The sequence below is a fragment of the Myotis daubentonii genome, chromosome 4, assembly GCF_963259705.1.
Source record: "Myotis daubentonii chromosome 4, mMyoDau2.1, whole genome shotgun sequence".
NCBI classification, from domain to species: Eukaryota; Metazoa; Chordata; class Mammalia; order Chiroptera; family Vespertilionidae; genus Myotis; species Myotis daubentonii.
Window position 1 is genome coordinate 50,893,337 of NC_081843.1, and position 22,529 is coordinate 50,915,865.

The following is a 22,529-nucleotide window of genomic DNA, read 5'->3' on the forward strand; positions in this document are numbered from 1 at the left end:
AGTCCTCATCAAAAGCTCTAGAGGACATATATTTTTTTCTGAACCTGCACTTTTGCTTTTAGTAGCATTCCAGTTTGATGGACATAGGGTAGTTTTTAATTACCCTAACTTGTAACCACCAAAAACAAGACAACTGATGAAGAACAAAAGGCAAAGAAATAGAAACCACCCTACTGGCCATAAGTGTGTTGTAATGACCTTATGCAGCAACCCCTTACACAAAAAGAAAAGCCATTAATTTTGTCTTAAATATGTTCTACTGGGTTCTGTGAGAGAATATGCAAAACTGCTGAGCAACGTACCCACATCTGAATGCTAATAATAAGAGATACTAATTTTCTACTTTTCTGAAAAGGGTATGAGAACCTGTTCTTCTCCTCCATTAAATGGTGTAAACCTCTGGGTAGGTATTAGGCCTTCTATTTCTGTTCCCCACTGCTGTGCACATATACTTGACAGAGAGCTATGAAACCCATTGGTTTTTGTGGGAGTTAAGAGTTTCCAGCAGACTTGGACCAAATTCCAGTCCAGCTACTCAGAAACTAATCTGTCTTAAGGTAATTTGCTAATTATTTCTTGGCCAATTATTGTCCTTGTTTGCATATAAATGGGTAATACTTTGAGATAGTTGTAGGAAAGTGTTTTGTATAAAGTTTTACACACTTTATATTTCATTGAATCCACTTAGCCCCAAGGTAGGTGTGTTTTATTTGTGAGATGATAATGGAAAAGGAATCACCATACAAATTATCATTCCTTTTATTTATTTTTTAAAATATATTTTTATTGATTTTTAGAGAGGAAGAGAGAGGGATAGAGAGATAGAAACATCAATGATGAGAGAATCATTGATTGGCTGCCTCCTGCACGCCCCCTACTGGGCTTTGAGCCCAAAACCCAGACATGTGACCTTGGCCAGAATCGAACCTGGGACCCTTCAGTCCACAGGCCAACGCTCTATCCATTGAGCCAAACCAGCTAGAGCTATCCTTCCTTTTATAGATAAACATTGAGGTAAGATTTTTAAAAAAGCTAATAATAGCAATTGGTGTGTGGTGATTCTTTCGGTGATGCTAATTTTAAAATTTATAAAGTATTATTTATTCTCATTGCAAGTCTATCAATAGTGACTAATGGAGTAGCAGTGCATTCTTTCTTATTCCTGGTTTTTAAACTATATATATTAGTAAATATAATTTGCCAACACCTGATTTTTAGAAGGCAGATTTGCCAAGTATCCTATCAGATGGGTGACTTCACAGCCACTGGATAAAAAGTTACCTTCACTCCTGATTGGAGTGAACCTTTCAGGACCAGAAAGACTGCAGAAGCCCCTGTGTCTCTGTCAGGTGACCCAGGCAGAAGGAACCCCCTTGAAAAGATGTTTCTCCATGTGTGTCTTGCTGCTTTCATCTGATCTGCTGCCCACCTCCACAACTTTTAAGTGGAAATCAAGTCCCTACTTCATACCTCGTGGCACATCTTGCAGTTTTATTGGTCCTATCCACCCAGCAACCAGCTGCAGCACAGGGATCCTTCTTTGGGAGTTTCTAACCAGAACTGCTTTGGTTCTGCAAGAGAAATCCAGAATTCTTGGGGTCATAACTCAGCTCTGCCATCAAATCTGCAACTCAGGGAATATGTCCTTTCTTGGGGCTTTACATTATCTGTCTGTAATTGATACACACACACACACACACACACACACACACACATATGACCATTTGGGCCACTATGATCATTTAAAATTTCTTTCTGGATCAGATTCTACATATTAAAAGTAAACTTGCTTAAAAATAAATAAATAAAATGACTTGAAATTAAAAAAAAAAATGTTACCTCCAAAGCGATGAAAACCAGAACACTGCATGAGGCTGCTAAAGCCACCTGCCACACCTCTTCTCTAAGGTCCAGGTTGTTTGCCCTCTAAATGCCCTTATCTGAGAACACAGATCCGCCCTGTGGCAATGACTTTGTTTATGTGCGTCCTCAACTCTAAGTCAGGAGAAGAGGGGGCAGAGGGGCGCGTCACCCTCAGCCCAGGCGCCTTCTCTGCTTTGACTTCGGTCCTGGGGGGTAGTGCAGCTGCGTGGTACGACATCTGAATAGTCGAGGAGATTAAGCCAGCCTAACCCCTTACTGTCACCATGCACTCCCTCTGTGTGTGTGCTTCTCCCAGCGGGAATCGGCCCTGGGACACCCAGCCCGAGACAAACCCAGAGGAAACTTCGTAACCAAGGAACCCTGGCCGGTTCCCGCCACCTCCCACCCACGCGGAATCATTCCATCTCCTGGGGACCAATCAGCACTCCGCACGCCGCCACGCCAGCCAATCCAAGCAAACACACGTTGCTCGGGCCAACTTCAGCGACTAGCCCTCGGGGCACCGGGTTCGAGCCGCGGGCGTGGCTAGAGGTTCGGCCCGCCTTCCCCTGTGCAGCTTGGTGCCTTCTCATTGGCTGAGACCTGCAGTGGCTTGACGCCCATTGGCTTCCCTCGCCCGCTGCCCCGATGGGCGGGGAAGCTTGGGGAGCTGAACGCGTCGGTGTTCCGGAGAGCGGTGAGTCTGTTCCTGGCCTGGCGCTTCCCAGCGGCGTGTCCCTCGCTCCTCGCTTCTGCTCAGGTAGCCTTGGTGGATGCGCGGGGGCGCGGGGCCCTGAGGCGGCTCCGAGGGAGGCAGGGACGGCGACCGGCGGGCGTCCTGGGCGCCCAGCCCGGTGCCTTTTCCCGGAGCTTTTGCGTGGAGTGGGGTGGGGGAGGCGGCCGTGGAGGGCGGAGATGGCGCATCCCGGCCTCCCGGAGGGTGTAGATCTCACAGGTGAGAAAGAACTCTGAGTCCCAGGGAGGGGCGAGGCCGATCCAGAAGTAGCCCAGGGCTTGCCCCCTGTCTCTCCACACTACTCGCCGGCTTCAGGGTTTGGGCACCGATGCGGCCTCCGTTTCTTCATTTGTTCAGTGGGGAAGGGGCGGTAGTAACCTCGCTTCTCGGGCCGCGGTGAAGATTCCCGAGGTCACGTTCTGTGCGGGGCACCGTGCTGCCTAGTTTTTGGTAGAAGCACAGACAACCCAGGATCCATCCTCTCACAATAAGCATTGACTAAGATGATGAGGATAAAAGACCGCCTTTTCCAGTGCTTCCTGGAGGTGCCTTCCAAGTTCGGTGCTAAGCGGATACGCTCATGTAGCTCCTCAATAAATTCGCCTTATTACTGTTACCCTTAATTCGCCATTAGGAAGGATCACCTGAGCCCTAGCTGGTTTGGCCCAGTGGCTAGCTAGACAGTGTCGGCCTGCTGACTGAAGGGTCTCTGGTTCTACTCTGGTCAAGGGTACATGCCCGGGTTGGTGGCTCCATTCCCAGTGGGGGGCGTGCAGGAGGCAGCCGATCCAGGAATCTCTCTCATTGAGGTTTCTGTCTCTCTCTTCCTCTCTGAAATCAATAAAAAGATATTTAAAGAAAAAGGATTACCTGAGCTATTTTGGGTTCAGAAACTAGAACAAAATATGACAAATTCAATATGATGTCATATATATATAAAGAGTCATTCTTAAATATATATATATATACATATATATATATATATATTTAAGAATGATCCTTTATTGTTGAAAGTATGACACATGTCCTCCTTTTCCCCCCATTGACCACCCTCCAACCCGCCCCCCCAGGCCCTCACCACCCCAGTGTCTGTGGCTATGGGCCATGCATATATGCATACAGGGTTCTTGGTTGATTACTTCCCACCCTCCCCCGCCTTCCCTCAGATTCTGCACTCTGTTCCATGCTTCCATGTCTCTGGATCCACTAAGTTCATCAGTTTGTTACTTAGGTTCCACATATGAGTGAGATCATGTGATACTTGTCTCTCGCTGACTGACTTATTTCCCTTAGCTTGATACTCTCCAGGTCCCTCCATGCTGTCTCAATGGATAAGAGATTCTTTTTTACTACTGCATAGTCATATTTCTAATGTAAAGTCTCTTCTCATCAGTGATCAGCTTTCAGCGTTTTACAGAATAGATCTTTAGCCTCTGAAGGCAGAAGCCCTGGGTTGGAATTCTGGCTCCATCGCTTACTAGCTCTCTGGTCTTGGCCAAGTGACCTGATTTCCCTATTGCTCTCTGTTCCCTTTCTGTAAATTAGGAATAATTATAGGGTTGGCTCTTAAGGTTCTTTATGAAGAGTAAATGAAAAAATACGATTTAAAGTGGCCCAAAAGTTGATCACACAATAAATGATTTTAAAATGTTAGCTTTATTATTTTAAATAAAGGATTAGAGCATTAGGAGCTTGAACATTATTAACTTGGACATAAACTTAAAGTTGTGATATTAGAATTATTGCCTTAAGCGTTGTAAAAAGTCTCAACATTGTTGTAAAGCTTGTGATAAAATCAGTCAAAGTGAGCACTAAAACAGGAACATTAGTCACATTGCAGAATAGGCTTCCTGTTGCAAATGCTACAGCCAACTCTCAAAAATGAGAAACTCCATAGTTGACTGAATTAGAAAAGCTAAATTGCCAATTCAGGATTGATTGGAAATCATGCATGTGCTGAAATTTTTATGTTAGGTAAATACAATTTAATTTACAAGGTGTTGGTTTGCACGGCATCTTAGGGGAAAAATCTATGGTATGTTAAATTGAAGCTATTCACATAAAAGAAACTCATATCTATTGGTTAATGGAAGGTCGATTTCTATATGAGCTTCTTTAAAAAATGAATTGTGACTTAATTTTACTATATAAATAGAAACAGATTTTTATGGCATTCACTTTTTATTAGGGTTTTATTATGTTCTATAAAATACAACCTGTGGCCCTAGCTGGTTTGGCTCACTGGATAGGGCGTTGGCCTGGGGACTTGGGGGGGGGGTCCCGGGTTCGATTCCGGTCGGGGGCGTGTGCCTTGGTTGCGGGCACATCCCCAGTGGGGAGTGTGCAGGAGGCGGCTGATAGATGCTTCTCTCTCATCGATGTTTCTAGCTCTCTGTCCCTCTCCCTTCCTCTCTGTAGAAAATCAGTGAAGTATGTTTAAAAAAAAAAAATACAACCTGTGGCCATTTCTCTGGACATACATTTGACAAAAATTGGGGTTGTATTTTATCAATGACTATGGTGCTTATAGAAAAATTTTAACTGGGGAAAGCTGCCCACTCTATGATGACACCCACTATCTACACCAGTGATCACTTCAAAAATATGGACATAGGAAACATGAGCAAAAAGGTTAAAGTAAATAAAACATGAAAATAGACATTACCCAGCACTGTGTAATAAAACTGTCAAGAGCATATAATCTTATATATGGAGTTCTTAGATTCTGATAAAGTTAACTGGTACCTGTTCTCTCTGAAATGTAAGTGGTAGAGTTGGAGAGTTTCTTGATAAAAGGTCAAGAAAGGGAATAAAAGAATTAATAAGAGGTAGTTCAAAATAGTATTTAAAACATTTCCTGACATTCTCCACAGGTGGAGATTGCAGGAGGGCATATGGTATGCTTTCCATTAAATTAGCATGAATACCCTGTTATATCAGGACCTTGGTCGGCAAACTGTGGCTTGCGAGCCACATGCGGCTCTTTGGCCCCTTGAGTGTGGCTTCCTAAGCCTTAGGAGTACCCCAGTTAAGTTAATAACAATGTTAAATTAAGTTAAACTTATTTAGTTTAAGTTTAAAAAATTTGGCTCTCAAAAGAAATTTCAATCGTTGTACTGTTGATATTTGGCTCTGATGACTAATGAGTTTGCTGACCACTGTATTAGGAGAATGCCAAGACTTTGGTAACCCCAATACTGCCCCTTTTTGGTCTTGGAATATATTTCTAGAGATCCTCTGTCATGCCTGCCCACCCATGGATGGTTCCAGCAGTTCTCAACCTATGGGCCCCTTTGGTGGTCGAATGACCCTTTCACAGAGGTCGCCTAAGACCATCCTGCATATCAGATATTTACATTACGATTCATAACAGTAGCAACATTACAGTTATGAAGTAGCAATGACAATAATTTTATGGTTGGGTCACAACATGAGGAACTGTATTTAAAGGGTCAGAAGGTTGAGAACCACTGGTTTAGACAGTAACTGTTATTCCCTTTAGGACTTAATCTTGATGAACAAAAATTCATGCAAGAGTTAACTGCCGGGTTAAATAGTTCATTGGCTAAAAGAGAGCTTTCCAACTTTATGTAGTTTGTTCTCTTCCCTTCCTATCTCCTACTCCACTACCCTTAAAGTAACTCATTAATGATCTTTAATGTTTTAGTTTTTGTTATCATTGCAGTTTAAAAAAAAAAGTTTACTTGAAGGGTGGAATAAATCAATTTTGAAAGCAAAAACTAGATTATATCCATCTCTGTCATTCTAAGACCTGGTATACACTAGATGCTTGGTAAATAAAATAGTAGGCCTCTTTGAGAAATTGTTGTTTCATTACATTAATGGATGTTTTAGTCCCTCAGAAGCTCAAGGATGATTAGTGTAAATGGACCTGCCTTAGATATCTTGAGGTTTTCCATAAGTCAGGCTAGTAGGTCACCATTTTTTTTTTTCTGTTTTATTCACTGTGTCCCTACAGCATGCTAGACTTCACATTTCCTGCCCCGAGATGGGAGAAGATGATAAGCGAATAATTACATTACAGAGTTGCTATGAGAAAACTTGGGAGGGGGAACTACCTTAATTTTCAGGAGAATCCAGGAAAGAAGAGTAGAAATTATGTAGTCAAGGTTGGCCAGTGCATGAAGGAGCCCATAAGCCAATATTAAGGAGTTTGGACTTCATACAGATCAGCAGTAGGAGTGAATGATTTCTAAAGATTCTCATCTTTATAGGTAGTTTTTATTGCTTACATTTTGTGTGCTGGATTTGCACAGAGATAACGTTGTTTACAATAATAGCTTTTCATTTCATCTTTGATTTCTATCAAATATTTTTTAAAAATTATCTGCCAACCACAGGAACCTGCCAGGTGACTTTGGGTTTAAATAACATTGTTTTAATTATAATGATCCTTGTAATAGATAAATGAAATTTCTTTTGCAAGTCTTCTCTAAGAACTTATGCTTGTTTATAACATAAATGATCTTGAATAAGATCATTGTACTAGCTAACAAGTTGGCAGTCTCTTGAGTGGAAATGGGATATATTCCTGACTGGCAGACTTTTTGAATGAGCTCATTCACTTTTAGTCTGCGGGTAGGACCTGCACTTGTTATATATTTGGCATCACTTACATAGATCCTAAATTTTCTATTTTTGAATTTTCTCTATATACTTTCCCATGTTTCTGTGATATGCCACCCCAAAATATACCACTTGGGATAAGGATTATTTTGAGCTGAAGGCAATTAATCAGCAGCAAATGAAAAAAGAGCTCTTTTTCCTCCCACTAGCTGCCTAAAAGTAGGACATACATTTCCCTTTGTGAGGGTTTTCTCTGTCCCCTCTCCCTCATCACTGGAGACAGAAAGTTGGCTTCGAGATGGTCTGCACAAACTTTCCTAAAATAACCCTATCTTCTATTGTTTTCTTCCATATAATTACTTCCCATAATTTATCACCCCTAGAAGCCCAATCCCTTTTCCTCATCTTGTCACTTCTCCAAAATTTAACACCCTTTATTAAAATGCTGTATAAGCCCTGGTCTTACTGCTACTTTGGGTCTTCACTTTTTTTCTTCTTGCTGTATTGATTAAACTTTGGGGTAAATAAAATATTTTAGTGATTGCCTCATGTGATTGGTTTTTCTAAAGTGTTAGGATACTTTTAAAAAACTCATTATTAAATTTTTATTTTTAGTTAGAAATTATTTCAAACTTACAGAAAAGTTGCCGGAATAGTGCAAAGAAGTCTTGCTTATCTTTCTACCAGATTTACTGTTAACCTTTTGCAGTATTGCTTTCTCTAATCTATACTTTTTTATTTCAAATCTTGCTACTTGTCCCAATAATGTCCTTCATAACAATTTCATTCTGGTCAAAGATCCCAAACAAGATCATGCATTGCATTGTTTCATGTCTTTCTCTTTTTTTTTTTATTGTTCACAGTATTACAAATGTTCCTTCCTTACCCCCCTCCACCTAGCCCTTGCCCCCCTCCCCAGTCTTCACTACACTTCTTTTTTATGAAGGCCTCTGAGCCTAAAATTAAAAGTTAACATCAAATAAGATTTGTGTACCTTTTCTCCTGTTAACCTGTCTTTTGTCAGTTTAATTCTCACATTCCGAGACAGAACCTTAAGAGGGTAGAGAAAAAGTTTTTCCCTCCTCTACTGCTCTATATCATTTTAGTGTTTATCGTTTTTAATGGCTTGTATGCTCTGTGTTGCACTCTTTAAATATTGACTGCAACGTTGATTTAACTCTCACCTTTAGTTTTTCCATCAGTGGTTTTCAGTCCTGGCTGGATAACAGAATGATCAGTGAGGCTTTTTAAAGGACCTGGATTTCTGGAGCCTATCCCCGAACAGACCCACTGAATCACACTGCCTAGCAGTGGGCCCTGAAAGCTAACCTTTAAAACCAGTGTCAAAACTCGAGGGAGGCAGAAGCTAAAGTGGTAAAAGCAAATCTTATTTAAGAACTATTGCAATGGGAAAAAAGAAACCCCAGTAAAGAACTGCACTTCCTTCTGAATGCAACAAGGATAAGTGGGAGTTTATAGCCAAGGAACAGGGAAGATACCGCCAGAGGGAAAATTACTAAGGGGAAACGTTAGGGGTGAGAGGGATTCTGGCTAAATCAACTTGATAGGCCTCTTGCTGAAGGCAGGCCGGAGTGGTTGAATGAGGGTGGAATGAGGAATTTTTGAGGGTGGGGAATTTTCACTAAACTGATTTAGCAGGATATTTGCTAAAACAATCAAGGGGGCTAAGGACAAGCTCAAGAGCTATGCCTCGTCAGACATCGGACTCAGAGAACTAAGGAGAGAGTCTTCGTCAATAGCAGCAACTACTACAAAATACAACAAAGGCGATTCTAATGCAGTGATGGCGAACCTTTTGAGCTCGGCGTGTCAGCATTTTGAAAAACCCTAACTTAACTCTGGTGCCGTGTCACATATAGAAATTTTTTGATATTTGCAACCACAGTAAAACAAAGTCTTATATTTTTGATATTTATTTTATATATTTAAATGCCATTTAACAAAGAAAAATCAACCAAAAAAATGAGTTCATGTGTCACCTCTGACATGCGTGTCATAGGTTCGCCATCACTGTTCTAATGCATGCATCTGTAGTTGAGAATTGAAGCCTTATTTCCATAGAGGCTTGATATTTCGTTTAAATCTTCTCTTGGCTTGATGGGTCTGTAAATGGGCAGCTTTTCCCCCAAAACCTTTTCTCCGTTAGGCTTTTCCTGGAGAGTTCCACGGAACCAGAAGGAGACAAAACTAAGACCAAATAATTCTTGTTTTGAAGCGAACACACTTAGGTGCCTGATGTGTTCCAGGCAGTGTTCTCATTAGTGGGGATATGGTGGTGAATAAGGCAGAAAAGGGCCCCTGCTCTTAGTTGGGGATGTCATGGCCAAAGAGTAGAAAACAGTATGCCAATAAGTGAACAATTTAGTTTCAGATCATGATAAACACTATGAAGAAAATAAAAGAAGACTATAGTAGTGACTTAATAGAAGACTGTATTAAGGACAGAGGTTCACATTGAAAAATTGTCATTATAGGTTGTTTTTGGTCATGCTCAAATTTGGGATCTAGCAATCCAGGCAGAGAAATAGCAAGTCCAAAGCCCAAAGTCCGTGACAAGCTTGGCCTATTTGAGAAACAGACAGCTGGTAGGGCAAGAACCTTGTAGGTAAATGGGATGAAGGGTGTGGATAGGACTCTCATGTGGTTTCAAGGTTTTGGACTTTGCACAGCTGGCTCAATTATCCTTTTATAGCAAATGCTAAGATGGGAAGGCTAAGGCAGTTTGAGGGAAGCAAGAGATGCCCATTAGGCATTAAGCTTCTGGATCTGGGAATGGTGGGTGTCTCTCTCCCTCTTCCTCTGGCTTTCCACATGTCAGCTGCAGGATAGCCAGATTTTTTGCATGCTTGCTTGTTGCTCAAAGGCTCCCAAAGCTATCATCCTAAAAGAAACCTGCAGAACCTGCATGGACTTTCCTAAGAGAGCCTGGGAGTCCTAGACTCCATCTTTTCATGGGAGGTGTGTCAAAGAATTTGCAGTAGTGTTTTAAAACCATCACATTACGGAATTCCTTATATTAAGTTTGTTATCTTTTAATATTAGTAATAATTTCCTTTTTAAAATAATGGTGAATAGTACCTTGTCTTTGGGATTATTAATGATATAGTACTTTTTCTATTTTATATAGTTAAAATTGTTTCCTTAAAATTATGAACCATTTGTTGATGCTGTACTTACTAGTGGTTCTAAGTCTTCATAGGACCTTCTCCTTACACTGTCAACTAATTGAATCCTGTAACACTTCAACAAATGCAATACAGTATTAAAAACAGTGGAGCATTTAAAAAAGGTGAAATTGTTTGGAGTTCTGTAGCCCTGTCTTTAGAAGAGGTTTCCAGTTCTGGTTCTCATTTGTTTGCTAGAATGAGTCCTAAATCTGTTGGATAGTAAAATTAAAAAATGTTCAGTGGCTAAAATCTAACAAAGTTTTTAAAGAGCTATGACTTGTGTATTATTTTTGTATTTTGGAAATAGCAATTTTTTTCTTTGTCATCTGGAATTTTAGAATTTTATTCCTTTTCATTGGATTCTATTAGGAAAGAAAAATAGGATTGTATTTTATTTTTTATATGAGTTTTTAATAACTTAAAATTATTCTCATCCCTAACTATGTGTTACTCACTTTAGAAATGTTTAGGAAAAAAACCTATATGCCCAGGTCCTACTCTCAGAGATTCTGAGTAGTTGATTTGGGGTAGGGTCCAGGTATAGGTCTTTTTTATAGCTCCCCAGGAGATATTCTATTATGGCGCCACACTTGAAACCCCCTGCCCTGCTGCATCAAATTGCGGTGTTTGCTGATGCTGATTTTGGTCTTTGTAACAGGGAAAAAATAAAAAATGGAAGTCCTGCCCGATGCTGCTGCTTTTGCAACTAAACTTAAAAACACTCTCATCCAGTACCATAGCACTGAAGATGATAAGTGGCGTGTTGCAAAGAAAACGGTAAATTTGTTTAGTTGGGGCGTATCTTCTGTCGAACGAATTGGTTAATATCTTTCAGAATAGTATGGGAAAATGTGGACCATACTGCAAATGGATGTGCAAGATAGATAATTTTCCGAATAAAGTGGGTGGTTTAGCAGGTCATAAAGGGACAAACATAGTAATCCTGTACCGCTTTCAGTAATTCTTTAGATATTGGACATGAGAATAGACTTGGGGAACAAGAGCCTAAAGAATGGCCTCTTAACTCAACAAAAAATGTATCATTGTCAATTTAAGGAAGTATAGTAATTGGTAGTTTGGAATAGTTTCAGATATTTCAACAAGCCTGTGGGAGTAGCCAGTTAGTATTTTTAGTAACATGACTTGCCCAAATTATCATATGGCTGAGTGTTCACAGAGCCAATCCTAGAATCCAGGACTCTTCCAGTTAAGTGCTTTAGCTATTCTGATATTCAGAATTTCTTGGGTAATTACCAGTAAAAAATTGTAGGGATTAATTCAAGGTAGCACTGTCAGAACAGATGTGAATTGTTTAATATTTTAAAAGATATGAGTGAGTTCAGAATGAAATACTTAGCATTCTTAATGTCTTAGTCTAAATGTGTCAGTAGACAAGATTGGAATAGGAAAATAAATGGCCAGTGAGATAGTGCCATCGCTGAATCTTTACAGTATTTGGGTCACATTAAGCTACTGAAAAATCTTTCTTGGAGGTCTATAATTTAAATAAAATGTGAAGGATTTTAGGATAGAGAAAAAATTCAAATGTGGATCATTTGATGGTATAAATTACTTTTATGCATCTCTGAATATTTGCTTAAGTTTTAATGCAAAGACTAATGCTTTAGACATATAAAATTGTCAGTTTTATATCCAAGGTTCCACTTATATAATTATCACCATTTACTATTTTTATATTTCTAGAGAGATGTCACGATTTGGAGAAAACCTTCAGAAGAATTTAATGGATATCTGTACGTAAATTCGAGTAGTTTTATGTAGCTCTTAAGACATTGCTGAATGTTTTATACATACACACACAGAAACATTAATGATCACTAAATGACCATTGCCAATAAAATTAGGCCTCTGCTTCTAAGATTTAAACTTTCTGAGAAGCAAGTTACCTTATGAAGTCAAAGCCTATTTCCATAACCCTTCTGTACTGAGTTGATGGTGAGGGGATCATAAATAATGTTGTGAAATGACTGATAAGATCTTAATTTCTTAGCATCCTATATAATAAAAGGCTAACATAAATTGAACGAACGGCGGAACAACTGATCGCTATGACATGCCCTGACCACTGGGGGCAGATGCTCAATGCAGGAGATGTCCCCTGTTGGTCAGTGCACTCCCACAGGGGGAGCACTGCTCAGCCAGAAGCCCAGAAACATCTCCCGCCTCCACAGGAGCACTGAGGGGAGCGGGCCTAAGCTGTCAGTCGGACATCCCCTGAGGGCGCCTGGACTGTGAGAGGGCGCAGGCTGGGCTTAGGGACCCCCGGAGTGCACAAAATTTTGTGCACTGGGCCTCTAGTGTCTCTCTCTCTCTCTCTCTCTCTCTCTCTCTCTCTCTCTCTCTCTATATATATATATATATATATATAATACATATTCTATCTAATAATAGACAAACATGGTAATTAACTGTACCTTCGCTACGCCTCCCATGGGCTAATCAGCGAGATATGCAAATTAACCCAACCAAGATGGCGGCCAGCAGCCACACAGCTGAAGCGAGCAGGAGGTTTGCTTGTCCCAGTGATGGAGGAAGCCAAGGTTCCCCGCCTGCCGTGGCCTGGCTCTAAGCTCCGAAAGCAACAAAGTTTCAATTATAGAAGCTAAACAAACCCCAGATACCTGCTTTCAGCAGGCCGTGGCCTCAGAGCTGGAGCGAGTAGGAGCCAGCTCTCAGCTCCAGTGATGGCAACAAAGTTTCAATTATAGAAGGTAAATAAATCCCAGAATTAAAAAAAAAAAAAGAAAAAAAGGAGAGGCTGGGAGTTTCAGTTGCCGGCCAGCCTGAAAACAGCCATCAGCCCCTCACCCAGGCTGGCCAGGCACCCCAGCGGGACCCCCACCCTGATCTGGGACACCCTTCAGGGCAAACCAGCCGGCCCCCACCCATGCACCAGGCCTCTATCCTATCTAGTAAAAGGGTAATATGCAAACTGACCCTTACAGCAGAAAGACTGGAAATGACTGGTTACTATGACACACACTGACCACCAAGGGGAAGATGCTCAATGCAGGAGCTGCCCCCTGGTGGTCAGTGCGTTCCCACATGGGGGAGCTCTGCTCAGCCACAAGCCAGGCTGATGGCTGCCAGTACAGCAGTGGTGGTGGGAGCCTCTCCTGCCTCCTCAGCAGTGCTAAGGATGTCAGACTGTAGCTTAGGTCTGCTCCTCACTGGCAAGTGGACATCCCCCGAGGGCTGCCGGGCTGCCAGAGGGATGTCTGATTGCCAGCTTAGGCCCAATCCCCCGGGGAGTAGGCCTAAGCCAGCAGGTGGTCATCCCCCGAGGGGTCCCAGACTGTGAGAGGGCACAGGCCGGGCTTAGAGGGACCCCCCCCCCCCCCAGTGACAAATTTTTGTGCACTGGGCCTCTAGTATGTATATATATACGTACACACTGAGTGGCCAGATTATTATGACTACCTGACGTTTGTAGGCAAATTAGCCATAATTTTGCACTGAAGTTGCTAGAGAGCCAGACCATTATAAATAGGGAAGCAGGTTGTTTACCACGACAGTAGAAGTGATTTTTTTTCTGAAGATTGGGTAAACAACGTGATTTAACGTTAGCCTTTGAACGTGGGATATATTTGAATGTGAGTGGCCAGATTATTATGACCACCTTACGTTTGTAGGCAAATTAGCCGTACACTACATCGAATGGGATATGGAAGCCAAAGGCCTGTTTGAACACCTTTGCTGTCTGCAGTTACCAAGATAAAACGTCTCCAATTCGCACAGGAACACAACGATTAGACAGTCGAGCATTGGAAAAAAGTCATGTGGTCCGATGAATCACGTTTCCAGTTGCATCATGCCGATGACAGAGTGAAAATTTGGCGGAAACAGCATGAAAGCATGCACCCCACATGCTTGAGTACAACCCTTTAAGCTGCTGGGGGCAGTGTTATGGTTTGGGGCATGTTTTCCTGGCATGATTTGGGCCCTTTAATTCGTGTGGAACAACGTCTGAATAGCACAACATACCTAAGTATCGTTGCTGATCAAGTTCATCCTATCATGTTGATGGTGTATCCCAACAGAGATGGCTTCTTCCAACAAGACAGTGCGCCATGCCATGGTGCTCGTATTGTGTAGGACTGGTTTCAAGAACGTGAGGGAGACTTGACCTTGCTTAGGTGGCCTCCACAATCACCAGATCTCAATCCAATTGAGCACTGTGGGACGAAGTTAAAAGAACCATCGGGCAGCTGGTTCCACAACCATGGATTCTCACAGAACTGGACAGTTGCTATTCATCAGGCATGTTGTCAGATTCCTCGCATCACCTTTCAGCATCTCGTGGAGTCAATGCCAAGAAGAATCACTGCAGTATTGAAGGCAAAAGGTGGCCCAACGAAGTACTGATGGGGTGGTCATAATAATCTGGCTACTCACGTTCAAATATATGCCATGTTCAAAGTCTGTTAAATTGCTTTGTTTACCCATATCTTCAGAAAAAAATCACTTCTACTATAGTGGTAAAAAACCCACTTCCCTGTTTATAATGGTCTGGCCCTCTAGCAACTTCAGTGCAAAATTATAGCTAATTTGCCTACAAACATCAGGGGGTCGTCATAATCTGGCCACTCAGTGTATATATACCACAATGTGTTTATCTGTTTTCAGATTTCCTACTTAAAATTTTACTAGAGGCCTGGTTCACGGATTCATGCACCGGTGGGGTCTCTCAGCCTGGCCTGTGCCCTCTCACAATCCAGGACCCCTCGGGGGATGACGGACTGCTGGTTTAAGCCTGATCCCTGCAGGCCAGGCCGGGGATTGGGCTGAAACTGGTAGTCCAGCATCCCCTGAGGGATATAGCAGTGCATGAAGCAGCAGGCAGCCAGGGAGGAGTGCTCCTGCTCATCCTGGTCCCGCTGCGCCTGCCGCCAATGGGGCAGGAGAGGCTCATGCTGCTGCAGCTGCGCTAGCCAGTCACGAGCCTGGCTTATGGCTGAGTTCTTGCATTGAGCGTCTGCCCCCGGTGGTCAGTGTGCATCATTGAGACCGGTTGACCAGTTATTCGGTCACTATAGGCTTTTATATATATAGACTAGAGGCCTGGTGCGTGGATTCGTGCACCAGTAGGGTCCCTCAGCCTGGCCTGAGGGGATCAGTGGACCTCCATGCCATCGCAGCCCAGCCTTACCCGCCAGCTCATCGGGCTCCAGCCCGTCCTTTGCCATTGCTTACTGCCTCAACCACTGTCAGTCTCACACAGTATGAAGTAGTGTGCGAAGTGGCAGGTGGCTGGGGAGGAGCCTGCGCAGTTCCCTTTCATCCCAGCCCCGCTGCACCTGCTGCTGCCGCTGCGGCTAGGTAGGCTTGCGGCCGCTCTGCTGTGGTCTCCACATGCCTGCCCTAGGGCGATACTGGCACACCCATGACCACACAGCTGCCACTCATCATCACATCCTCACTCCTCGTGTGGCGCCGGAGAAGTGGCGCGGGCTCACATCTGGTCAGTCTCAATCCCGATCCCAGTCTGGATGGGGAAGGAGCATGCAGGGGGAGTATCTGCGGGAGAGACTCGCTCCACCACAGCTGCACTTGCCAGCCATTAGCCCTGTGTCTGGCGCCTGTTGATCAGCTGAGCGTACTGACCAGCTGGAGGCAGCTCCTGCGTTGAGCGTCTGCCCCTTCTGGTCAGTGTGTGTCATAGCTACCAGCTGGTCATCTGGTCGTCTGTTCACGTAAGCTTTTATATATGGGTAGGTTGTTGTCAATTCTTCCCTGTAAGTACAGTGCTACAGTAAACTTCTTAGTATGTCTCCTACACATGTGTGATTTTCTTAGGGGTATGTACCTGGGTCTTAGGGATGTGCATCATTCAACTTCACTAACCATTGTCAAATTGCTCTCTAAAGTGGTGATAACAGTTTGAGAGTTCTCATTCCCTTCCACTCAATTCTTAATACTTGTTATTAAGTTTATAATTTCTGCCAATCTGAGGCACTTGAGATGGTATCTTACTAGTATTTAGTTGACTATGAGTGAAGTTGAACATCTTTTCTAAATTTATTGACATTTCAGGTCAATTTTATCATGTCCTTTGCCCATCTTTTCTTTGGACTGTCTGTCTTTTTTTTTTATTGACTTATAGGAACTAATTATATATCCTGTATAATAATTACACCTCTGTTCATATGTGTTGCATATATATTCTTCCAGTGTATAAAAATATGTTTATACTGCCGAAACCGGTTTGGCTCAGTGGATAGAACGTCGGCCTGTGGACTGAAGGGTCCCAGGTTCGATTCCGGTCAAGGGCATGTGCCTGGGTTGCGGGCACATCCCCAGTGGGAGATGTGCAGGAGGCAGCTGATCGATGTTTCTCTCTCATCGATGTTTCTGACTATCTATCTCTCTCCCTTTCTCTCTGTAAAAAATCAATAAAATATATAAAAAAAAATAAGTTTATACTAATAACATGTCAGAGTATAACTGAGAAAAGAATAGTATGCAAAATAAATGGGAACATTACAGTGTTCTGCAGACTTTTTGGCAACGGCATAACATGACGGTACTTTACCAGTACTGTGTTCGTGATAACATATAATATAGCCTTCAGATTTCTTATTAGATTTGAGGACAAAGAGTACATTCTGATAAAATAATTGATAGAACTTAATTTATCAGAAAAGTTGTTGGGATTTACTCCCTTTAATAAATATTCATTGCCCTAGCTGGTTTGCTCAGTGGATAGAGCATTGGCCTGCGGACCAAAGGGTCTCGGGTTCAGTTCCAGTCAAGGGCACGTATCTTGGTGGCAGGCTCTTCCTTGGCCCAGGCCCTGGTCAGGGCGCATCCAGGAGGCAACCAATCGATGTATTTCTATCACATCGATGTTTCTCTCTGTCTTTCCCTCTCTTTCTCTCCAAAAGATCAATGTAAAAATACCCTCGGGTGAGGATTAACAAAAAAAAAATGAATCAATCAATTAATCTTCATTGATGTTTGCTCTAGTTAGTTCCGAACTACGTAGGAGGGCATGCTGAAATTTTCATTCCAGTAGTATTTGCCTTTTTTTTTCTTTCCAGTTTCAAAGCCCAAGGTATTATAGATGGTGTTGTTAATGATATAATGGACCATATACGCCCAGGTCCCTGTCGCTTGGATTGGGACAGCTTAATGACTTCATTGGACATTTTGGAGAACTTTGAAGAGGTATTTGTTTAGAAACATTACTTCAGATTGTGTGTGTGTGTAAGAGGGAGAGAAGAGAGTGTGTGTGTGTGTGTGGGGGGGGGGCGAGTACCCATGTGGGTGTGAGCATGTGTACACACTTACATTCATTGCTTTGAGAATAAGTAGTCATGGCAGAGGTCTCACAGGGGAATCCTTGCTGCTTTTTAAAAAGCTTGAGTTTTCTCATATTACCTAAGGAGTCTTATTTTCTGAAATCTAAGATTTCAGAAGTTTATTTATCTAACATTTCAGAAGTTCAGAAGAACTGAGTGTATTTTCTGAAATCTAAGATTCTGAAAACACCACTATTATATTCAGGTTTCCAGGTAAATTGTATGTAAGTTTTCTGTTGAAGTCAAAATCAAAGACCAAAGATGTCACTCTAAACAAAGTGGCTTCCTGTCTTTTTCTATTTTTATTAATTTAGTTCTTACCATGTTTGAATTTATTCTAAAATACATTTTTATTGATTTTAGAAAGGAAGAGAGAGGGAGAAAGAAATAGAAACATCAGTGATGAGAGAGAATCACTGATCAGTTACCTCCTTGCATGCCCCATACTGGGGATCGAGCCTGCAACCAGGGCATGTGCCTTGACCAGGAATTGAACCATGACCTCCTGATTCATAGGTTGATGCTCAACCACTGAGCCATGCCAGTTGGGCTGAACGTCTTTATTGAATTATGTGGTGTTTTAGTGAATGTATTTGTGTATTTTATCTTAAACACCTAAGGGTTACACCACCTACTTCCATGTTGAATATTATACAGGATACAAAGTGACTATTGAATTGGAGATTTGGATATATTTTTATTATATATCTTCTTCATGTGTATATAGCAGCAGTGAGATTTAGAATAGAAATCTAAACCTGTCAGAATCACTGTAAGAATTATTGCTACTAATTATAAGACATTTTAGATGAGTATTAGTTTTTTACTAAGGATGAACTTATGATATATGATTCTATGTATGTGTCCTTAGAGTAGGAAGTAACACCTGTTACCTTTTGTCCTTCAGAATTGCTGTGTGATGCGTTACACTACTGCTGGTCAGCTTTGGAATATCATTTCCCCAAGAGAGTTTGTTGATTTCTCCTACACTGTGGACTATAATGGAGGGCTTTTATCTTGTGGTAATGATCTCAGAACTGTATACTGTCTTTCAATTTATTTTAAATATTTGAGTTTTCTAGGCTGGATTTTTTTTCTATGCAAGATATGTTTTCATAATTATTTTATAATCCTAAGCTTTATAAATACTGAACCCTAGAGATTAAAATAACAATATCAAGAAGGGTTCTGAAATTCAAGTTTTTGTTTCCAGTTACATGCTATCCTCCAGATCAGTGGTCGCCAACCGGTGGTCCACAGACCACTGGTGGTCTGTGAGTTCCGAAAGGTTGGCAGCCGCTGCTCCAGATCACAGCTAACAAACATGGATAACGTGACTGCCTCTAAGAAAGAGATCCAGTAAATGAAACATAGCTTCTTAGTCACACACACACACACACACACACACACACACACACACACACACACACAAATAGACTTGGTATGTGTTAGGGTGTTCTCCTTTTCTGAGTTGTGTACAATTTTACTTTTGAAACTAAAAATAGTGCTATTAGAAGATTCCTGCTTCCTAAGATATACCTATAGGTAAGTTAATATGTTTTCTGTATATACTTGAGTTGCCAGTTGTAGTTAAACATCTATTTATTTATTTTTGACCAGCTACTACCAAAGTTGGATACGGAGTGCCTGTGGAGACTGGTGGTACCATAGGTTTTTTTAAAAAATATATATTTTTATTGATTTTAGAGAGGAAGGGAGAGGAAGAGAGAGATAGAAACATCAATTATGAGAGAGGATCATTGATAGGCTGCTTCCTGCATACCCACTACTGGAGATCAAGCCTGCAACCCCAGGCATGTGCCTTGACTGGGAATCGAACCGTGACCTTCTGGTTGATAGGTCGACGCTCTACCACTGAGCCATACTGTCTGGGTCCATAAGTTTGTTATTGGCACCTTGAGGCCTGGATGCTACATCCAAGATTCTTAGTTTCCAAGGAGTTCCCAAGATGACATGATACCATCCATTCTGAAGGGATTAGAGTTTTCTGCATTACCTGTCTTAGCTCCCTGTCAGAAATCTACTTGGTAATTATTCTTTTTCATTCTTCCATGGTCCCTCTTGGGGCTGAATTTTCATCTACAGGGATAACAAGACAAATACTGAAACAAGAAATCTAATATTTTAAATATCCAGAGTTTTAGACTTATGTCAGTCACTCCTATTAATAGTGTTATTTTCAAATTGCCTTGTAGGGATCAGCATTGACTGGAGTGAGAAGAGAGCAGAATTTGTTCGTGGATATAACCATCCCTGCGGTTGGTTTTGTGTTCCACTTAAAGACAATACAAACCAGAGTCTTTTGACAGGCTATATTCAGACGGATCTGCGTGGGATGATTCCTCAGTCTGCAGTAGATACAGCCATGGCAAGCACTTTAATCAACTTCTATGGTGATTTACAAAAAGCCTTATGAAAGGCATAAGACGTTTAAACTTGTAGTACTATGACCCTCTGAATCAACTCCTTCTTTCAGTTCCATGGCCTGTAAAAATCATCACCCTTTTCTCTCCTCTGTATAGCTTGTAGAAAAATTTGAGATATTTTTGTGTTATTTTATTCCTAAAGTAAATAACTGTCTAAGAGAGGGCATTGTAGTTTTTTTAAATAGTTATTTGCACCTTGTTTGGTATGGCAGTCTGTGTGTCTATGAATGGAGAGCATGACAGAAATCCACCTTCAAGTAGATAACAATTCTTTGACTCAAACTCTTAAAAAAATGAATAGTGCCTCAGTATGAATTTTTTGGCTGCTTTGAATTTAGAGAGAGCACAAGCTTCATGCCGTTAGGTTAAAATAATCTGTTTTAAAGCTTTATGAACATTTTGTAAAAGTTCTAATTTTTTTTAAAGTTAAATATTAGTGCTTTAGTTTTGGTATGCTCTATGAGTTTGCCAATATCTTGGACTAAAGAAAATGCTCTTTATATTTTATAAATATGAACTTCATTATCAACTGACTTGCACTGCTTTAAGTATTGAAAAGATCAGAAATAAATGGGTAGATATTATAGTAACTATAGAATCAAATCAAAAGCATTTCAATTTTGATACCTAGATAGCATTATTTTGTGATTATCTTTAAAAATATGATTGTTTTTTATGTGCATTTATTTTGGGAGTCTTAAAACATTTATGCATGAAACAGTACAAAAACTGCCATCTATGTGATGGGATACACCATTGATTAAACAGTAGTCTGAGTTTTGTGAAGTGGCTGGTGGTATCCTGTATTTAGCAACAGGGAATCATCTAGGTCAAATTCAGTGAATGTTCTGTACATGTTCCACTCAACTCATAAAATATTACTACTTCATAAACATTCATAATTGTGATGAAACTTTTGTCTGGAACTATAACAAATGCATTCAGAGAGTCATTTTGTAACTAGAATGGACAATAATAATTGGTCCCTTGATTCTATGGCTGCCTTAAAATCTACATGATTTTAATATCCCAAATGGCTCTGGCTTTTGAACTGTCCACCTAGTTTACTTCTAAAATAAGAACTTCAGGCATCTCAATGTGTCCAGGCAATTCTTTTTGTGTGTGTGTGGTTAATACAGGCAAATTTTTGCGTGTATCTGTTTGTGTACATGCGCACATCTTGAAATCCATTTCAGTGTTCAGTGTGAGTTCTTTCTGCATTATTATCATTTTATTTCCTTTTTGTGTGTGTGGTTAATATGGGGTAAAGTGAACTCTGGAAATTCATGCCAGATAGACTACAAAAAGCACAAGAGCATATGGTGGTTCCGGTGCATGAAGGTTTGATCTGTGTTTTACTTTACTGTGTTTACCTGAGTGTAAAGAAAGCCTAGATCCTCAGACCCATTTTGATAAAGTGAAAAAAGTTGAGCTGGTTTTTGTCTTTATTTTTTTGCTATTAGCAATGATGTTAAAAAAATAAATAGATAAAAGGTTGTAGTACTACATTATCCATGGTGAATATCTCACAAGTTTTAGATTGAAAATAATTTGTTTCAAGAACTGACAGAAATGATGTGTAAATGATCCTATTTTCTTAACTTGAAATTTATTAATATTTTTTTTCTAAATTGGAACTTTGAGTTGCTGGATTTTTCTCCCACTTTTTTTTTTTCTTCTTGTAAAGGGAAAAAAACATCAGTAGTTTAATTTTTAGCTCCCCACGGAAATTTATTAAATGTTAGTTTTGACTTTTTGTATTTTTTTATTTGGTTTTATTAGTGTAGAGTAGGAAGTTTCTTATATTTAAGTATTCTGTCTAAGATGGAGAAATACCAACAGATAATCAGTTATAAGGTGCCCAGACTGGGTAAAGGATTTGCAACAATATTGTATATAAGGGCTGTGATTGCCTGATCTGGGAACCCCTAAACACAAATGAACTGTCCATTCCCAGTTACTCTAATGTTCCCTTTGTCCTATTCCACTTATACCTCTGGTGAGTGATTACATAATCCACTGTTTACTGTGGACCAACTGCAAGTAACAGGATACTCATAGAAAAATTCTCATTGCAATATTGAGTCATAGGGATTGAAAATTTATATTCGAATTACCTAAAATTTATATGCAGTTTCTAAATGGCACTTCAGATCTACTGGGCTCTAGCTGTATACTTAAAAACAAACAGCTTTATTGAATTTACATGCTATACAATTTGCCAGTTGTAGGTATACAGTCCAGTGATTGTTTAGTACATTTACAGTTGTGCAGCCATCATCACAATCATTTTAGAACATTTTCATCTCCCACAAAGACTACTTTGCCTGTTTGCAGACTCATAACTAACCAAAGTTTAGCACAGTTGCCTACAGAAGATGAAAAA

General features: G+C 40.8%; 1 protein-coding gene across 1 annotated transcript; it reads left to right on the plus strand.

The window, feature by feature from the left end:
* Nucleotides 1-2,492: 2,492 nt before the first annotated feature.
* STARD4 (StAR related lipid transfer domain containing 4) lies at nt 2,493-21,892 on the plus strand. Its single transcript, XM_059693923.1, has 6 exons — nt 2,493-2,623; nt 11,033-11,151; nt 12,079-12,128; nt 17,436-17,562; nt 18,604-18,718; nt 19,913-21,892. The coding sequence occupies exons 2-6, from the start codon at nt 11,047-11,049 to the stop codon at nt 20,131-20,133; spliced, it is 618 nt and encodes a 205-aa protein (XP_059549906.1). The 5' UTR covers nt 2,493-2,623; nt 11,033-11,046; the 3' UTR covers nt 20,134-21,892.
* Nucleotides 21,893-22,529: the final 637 nt, after the last annotated feature.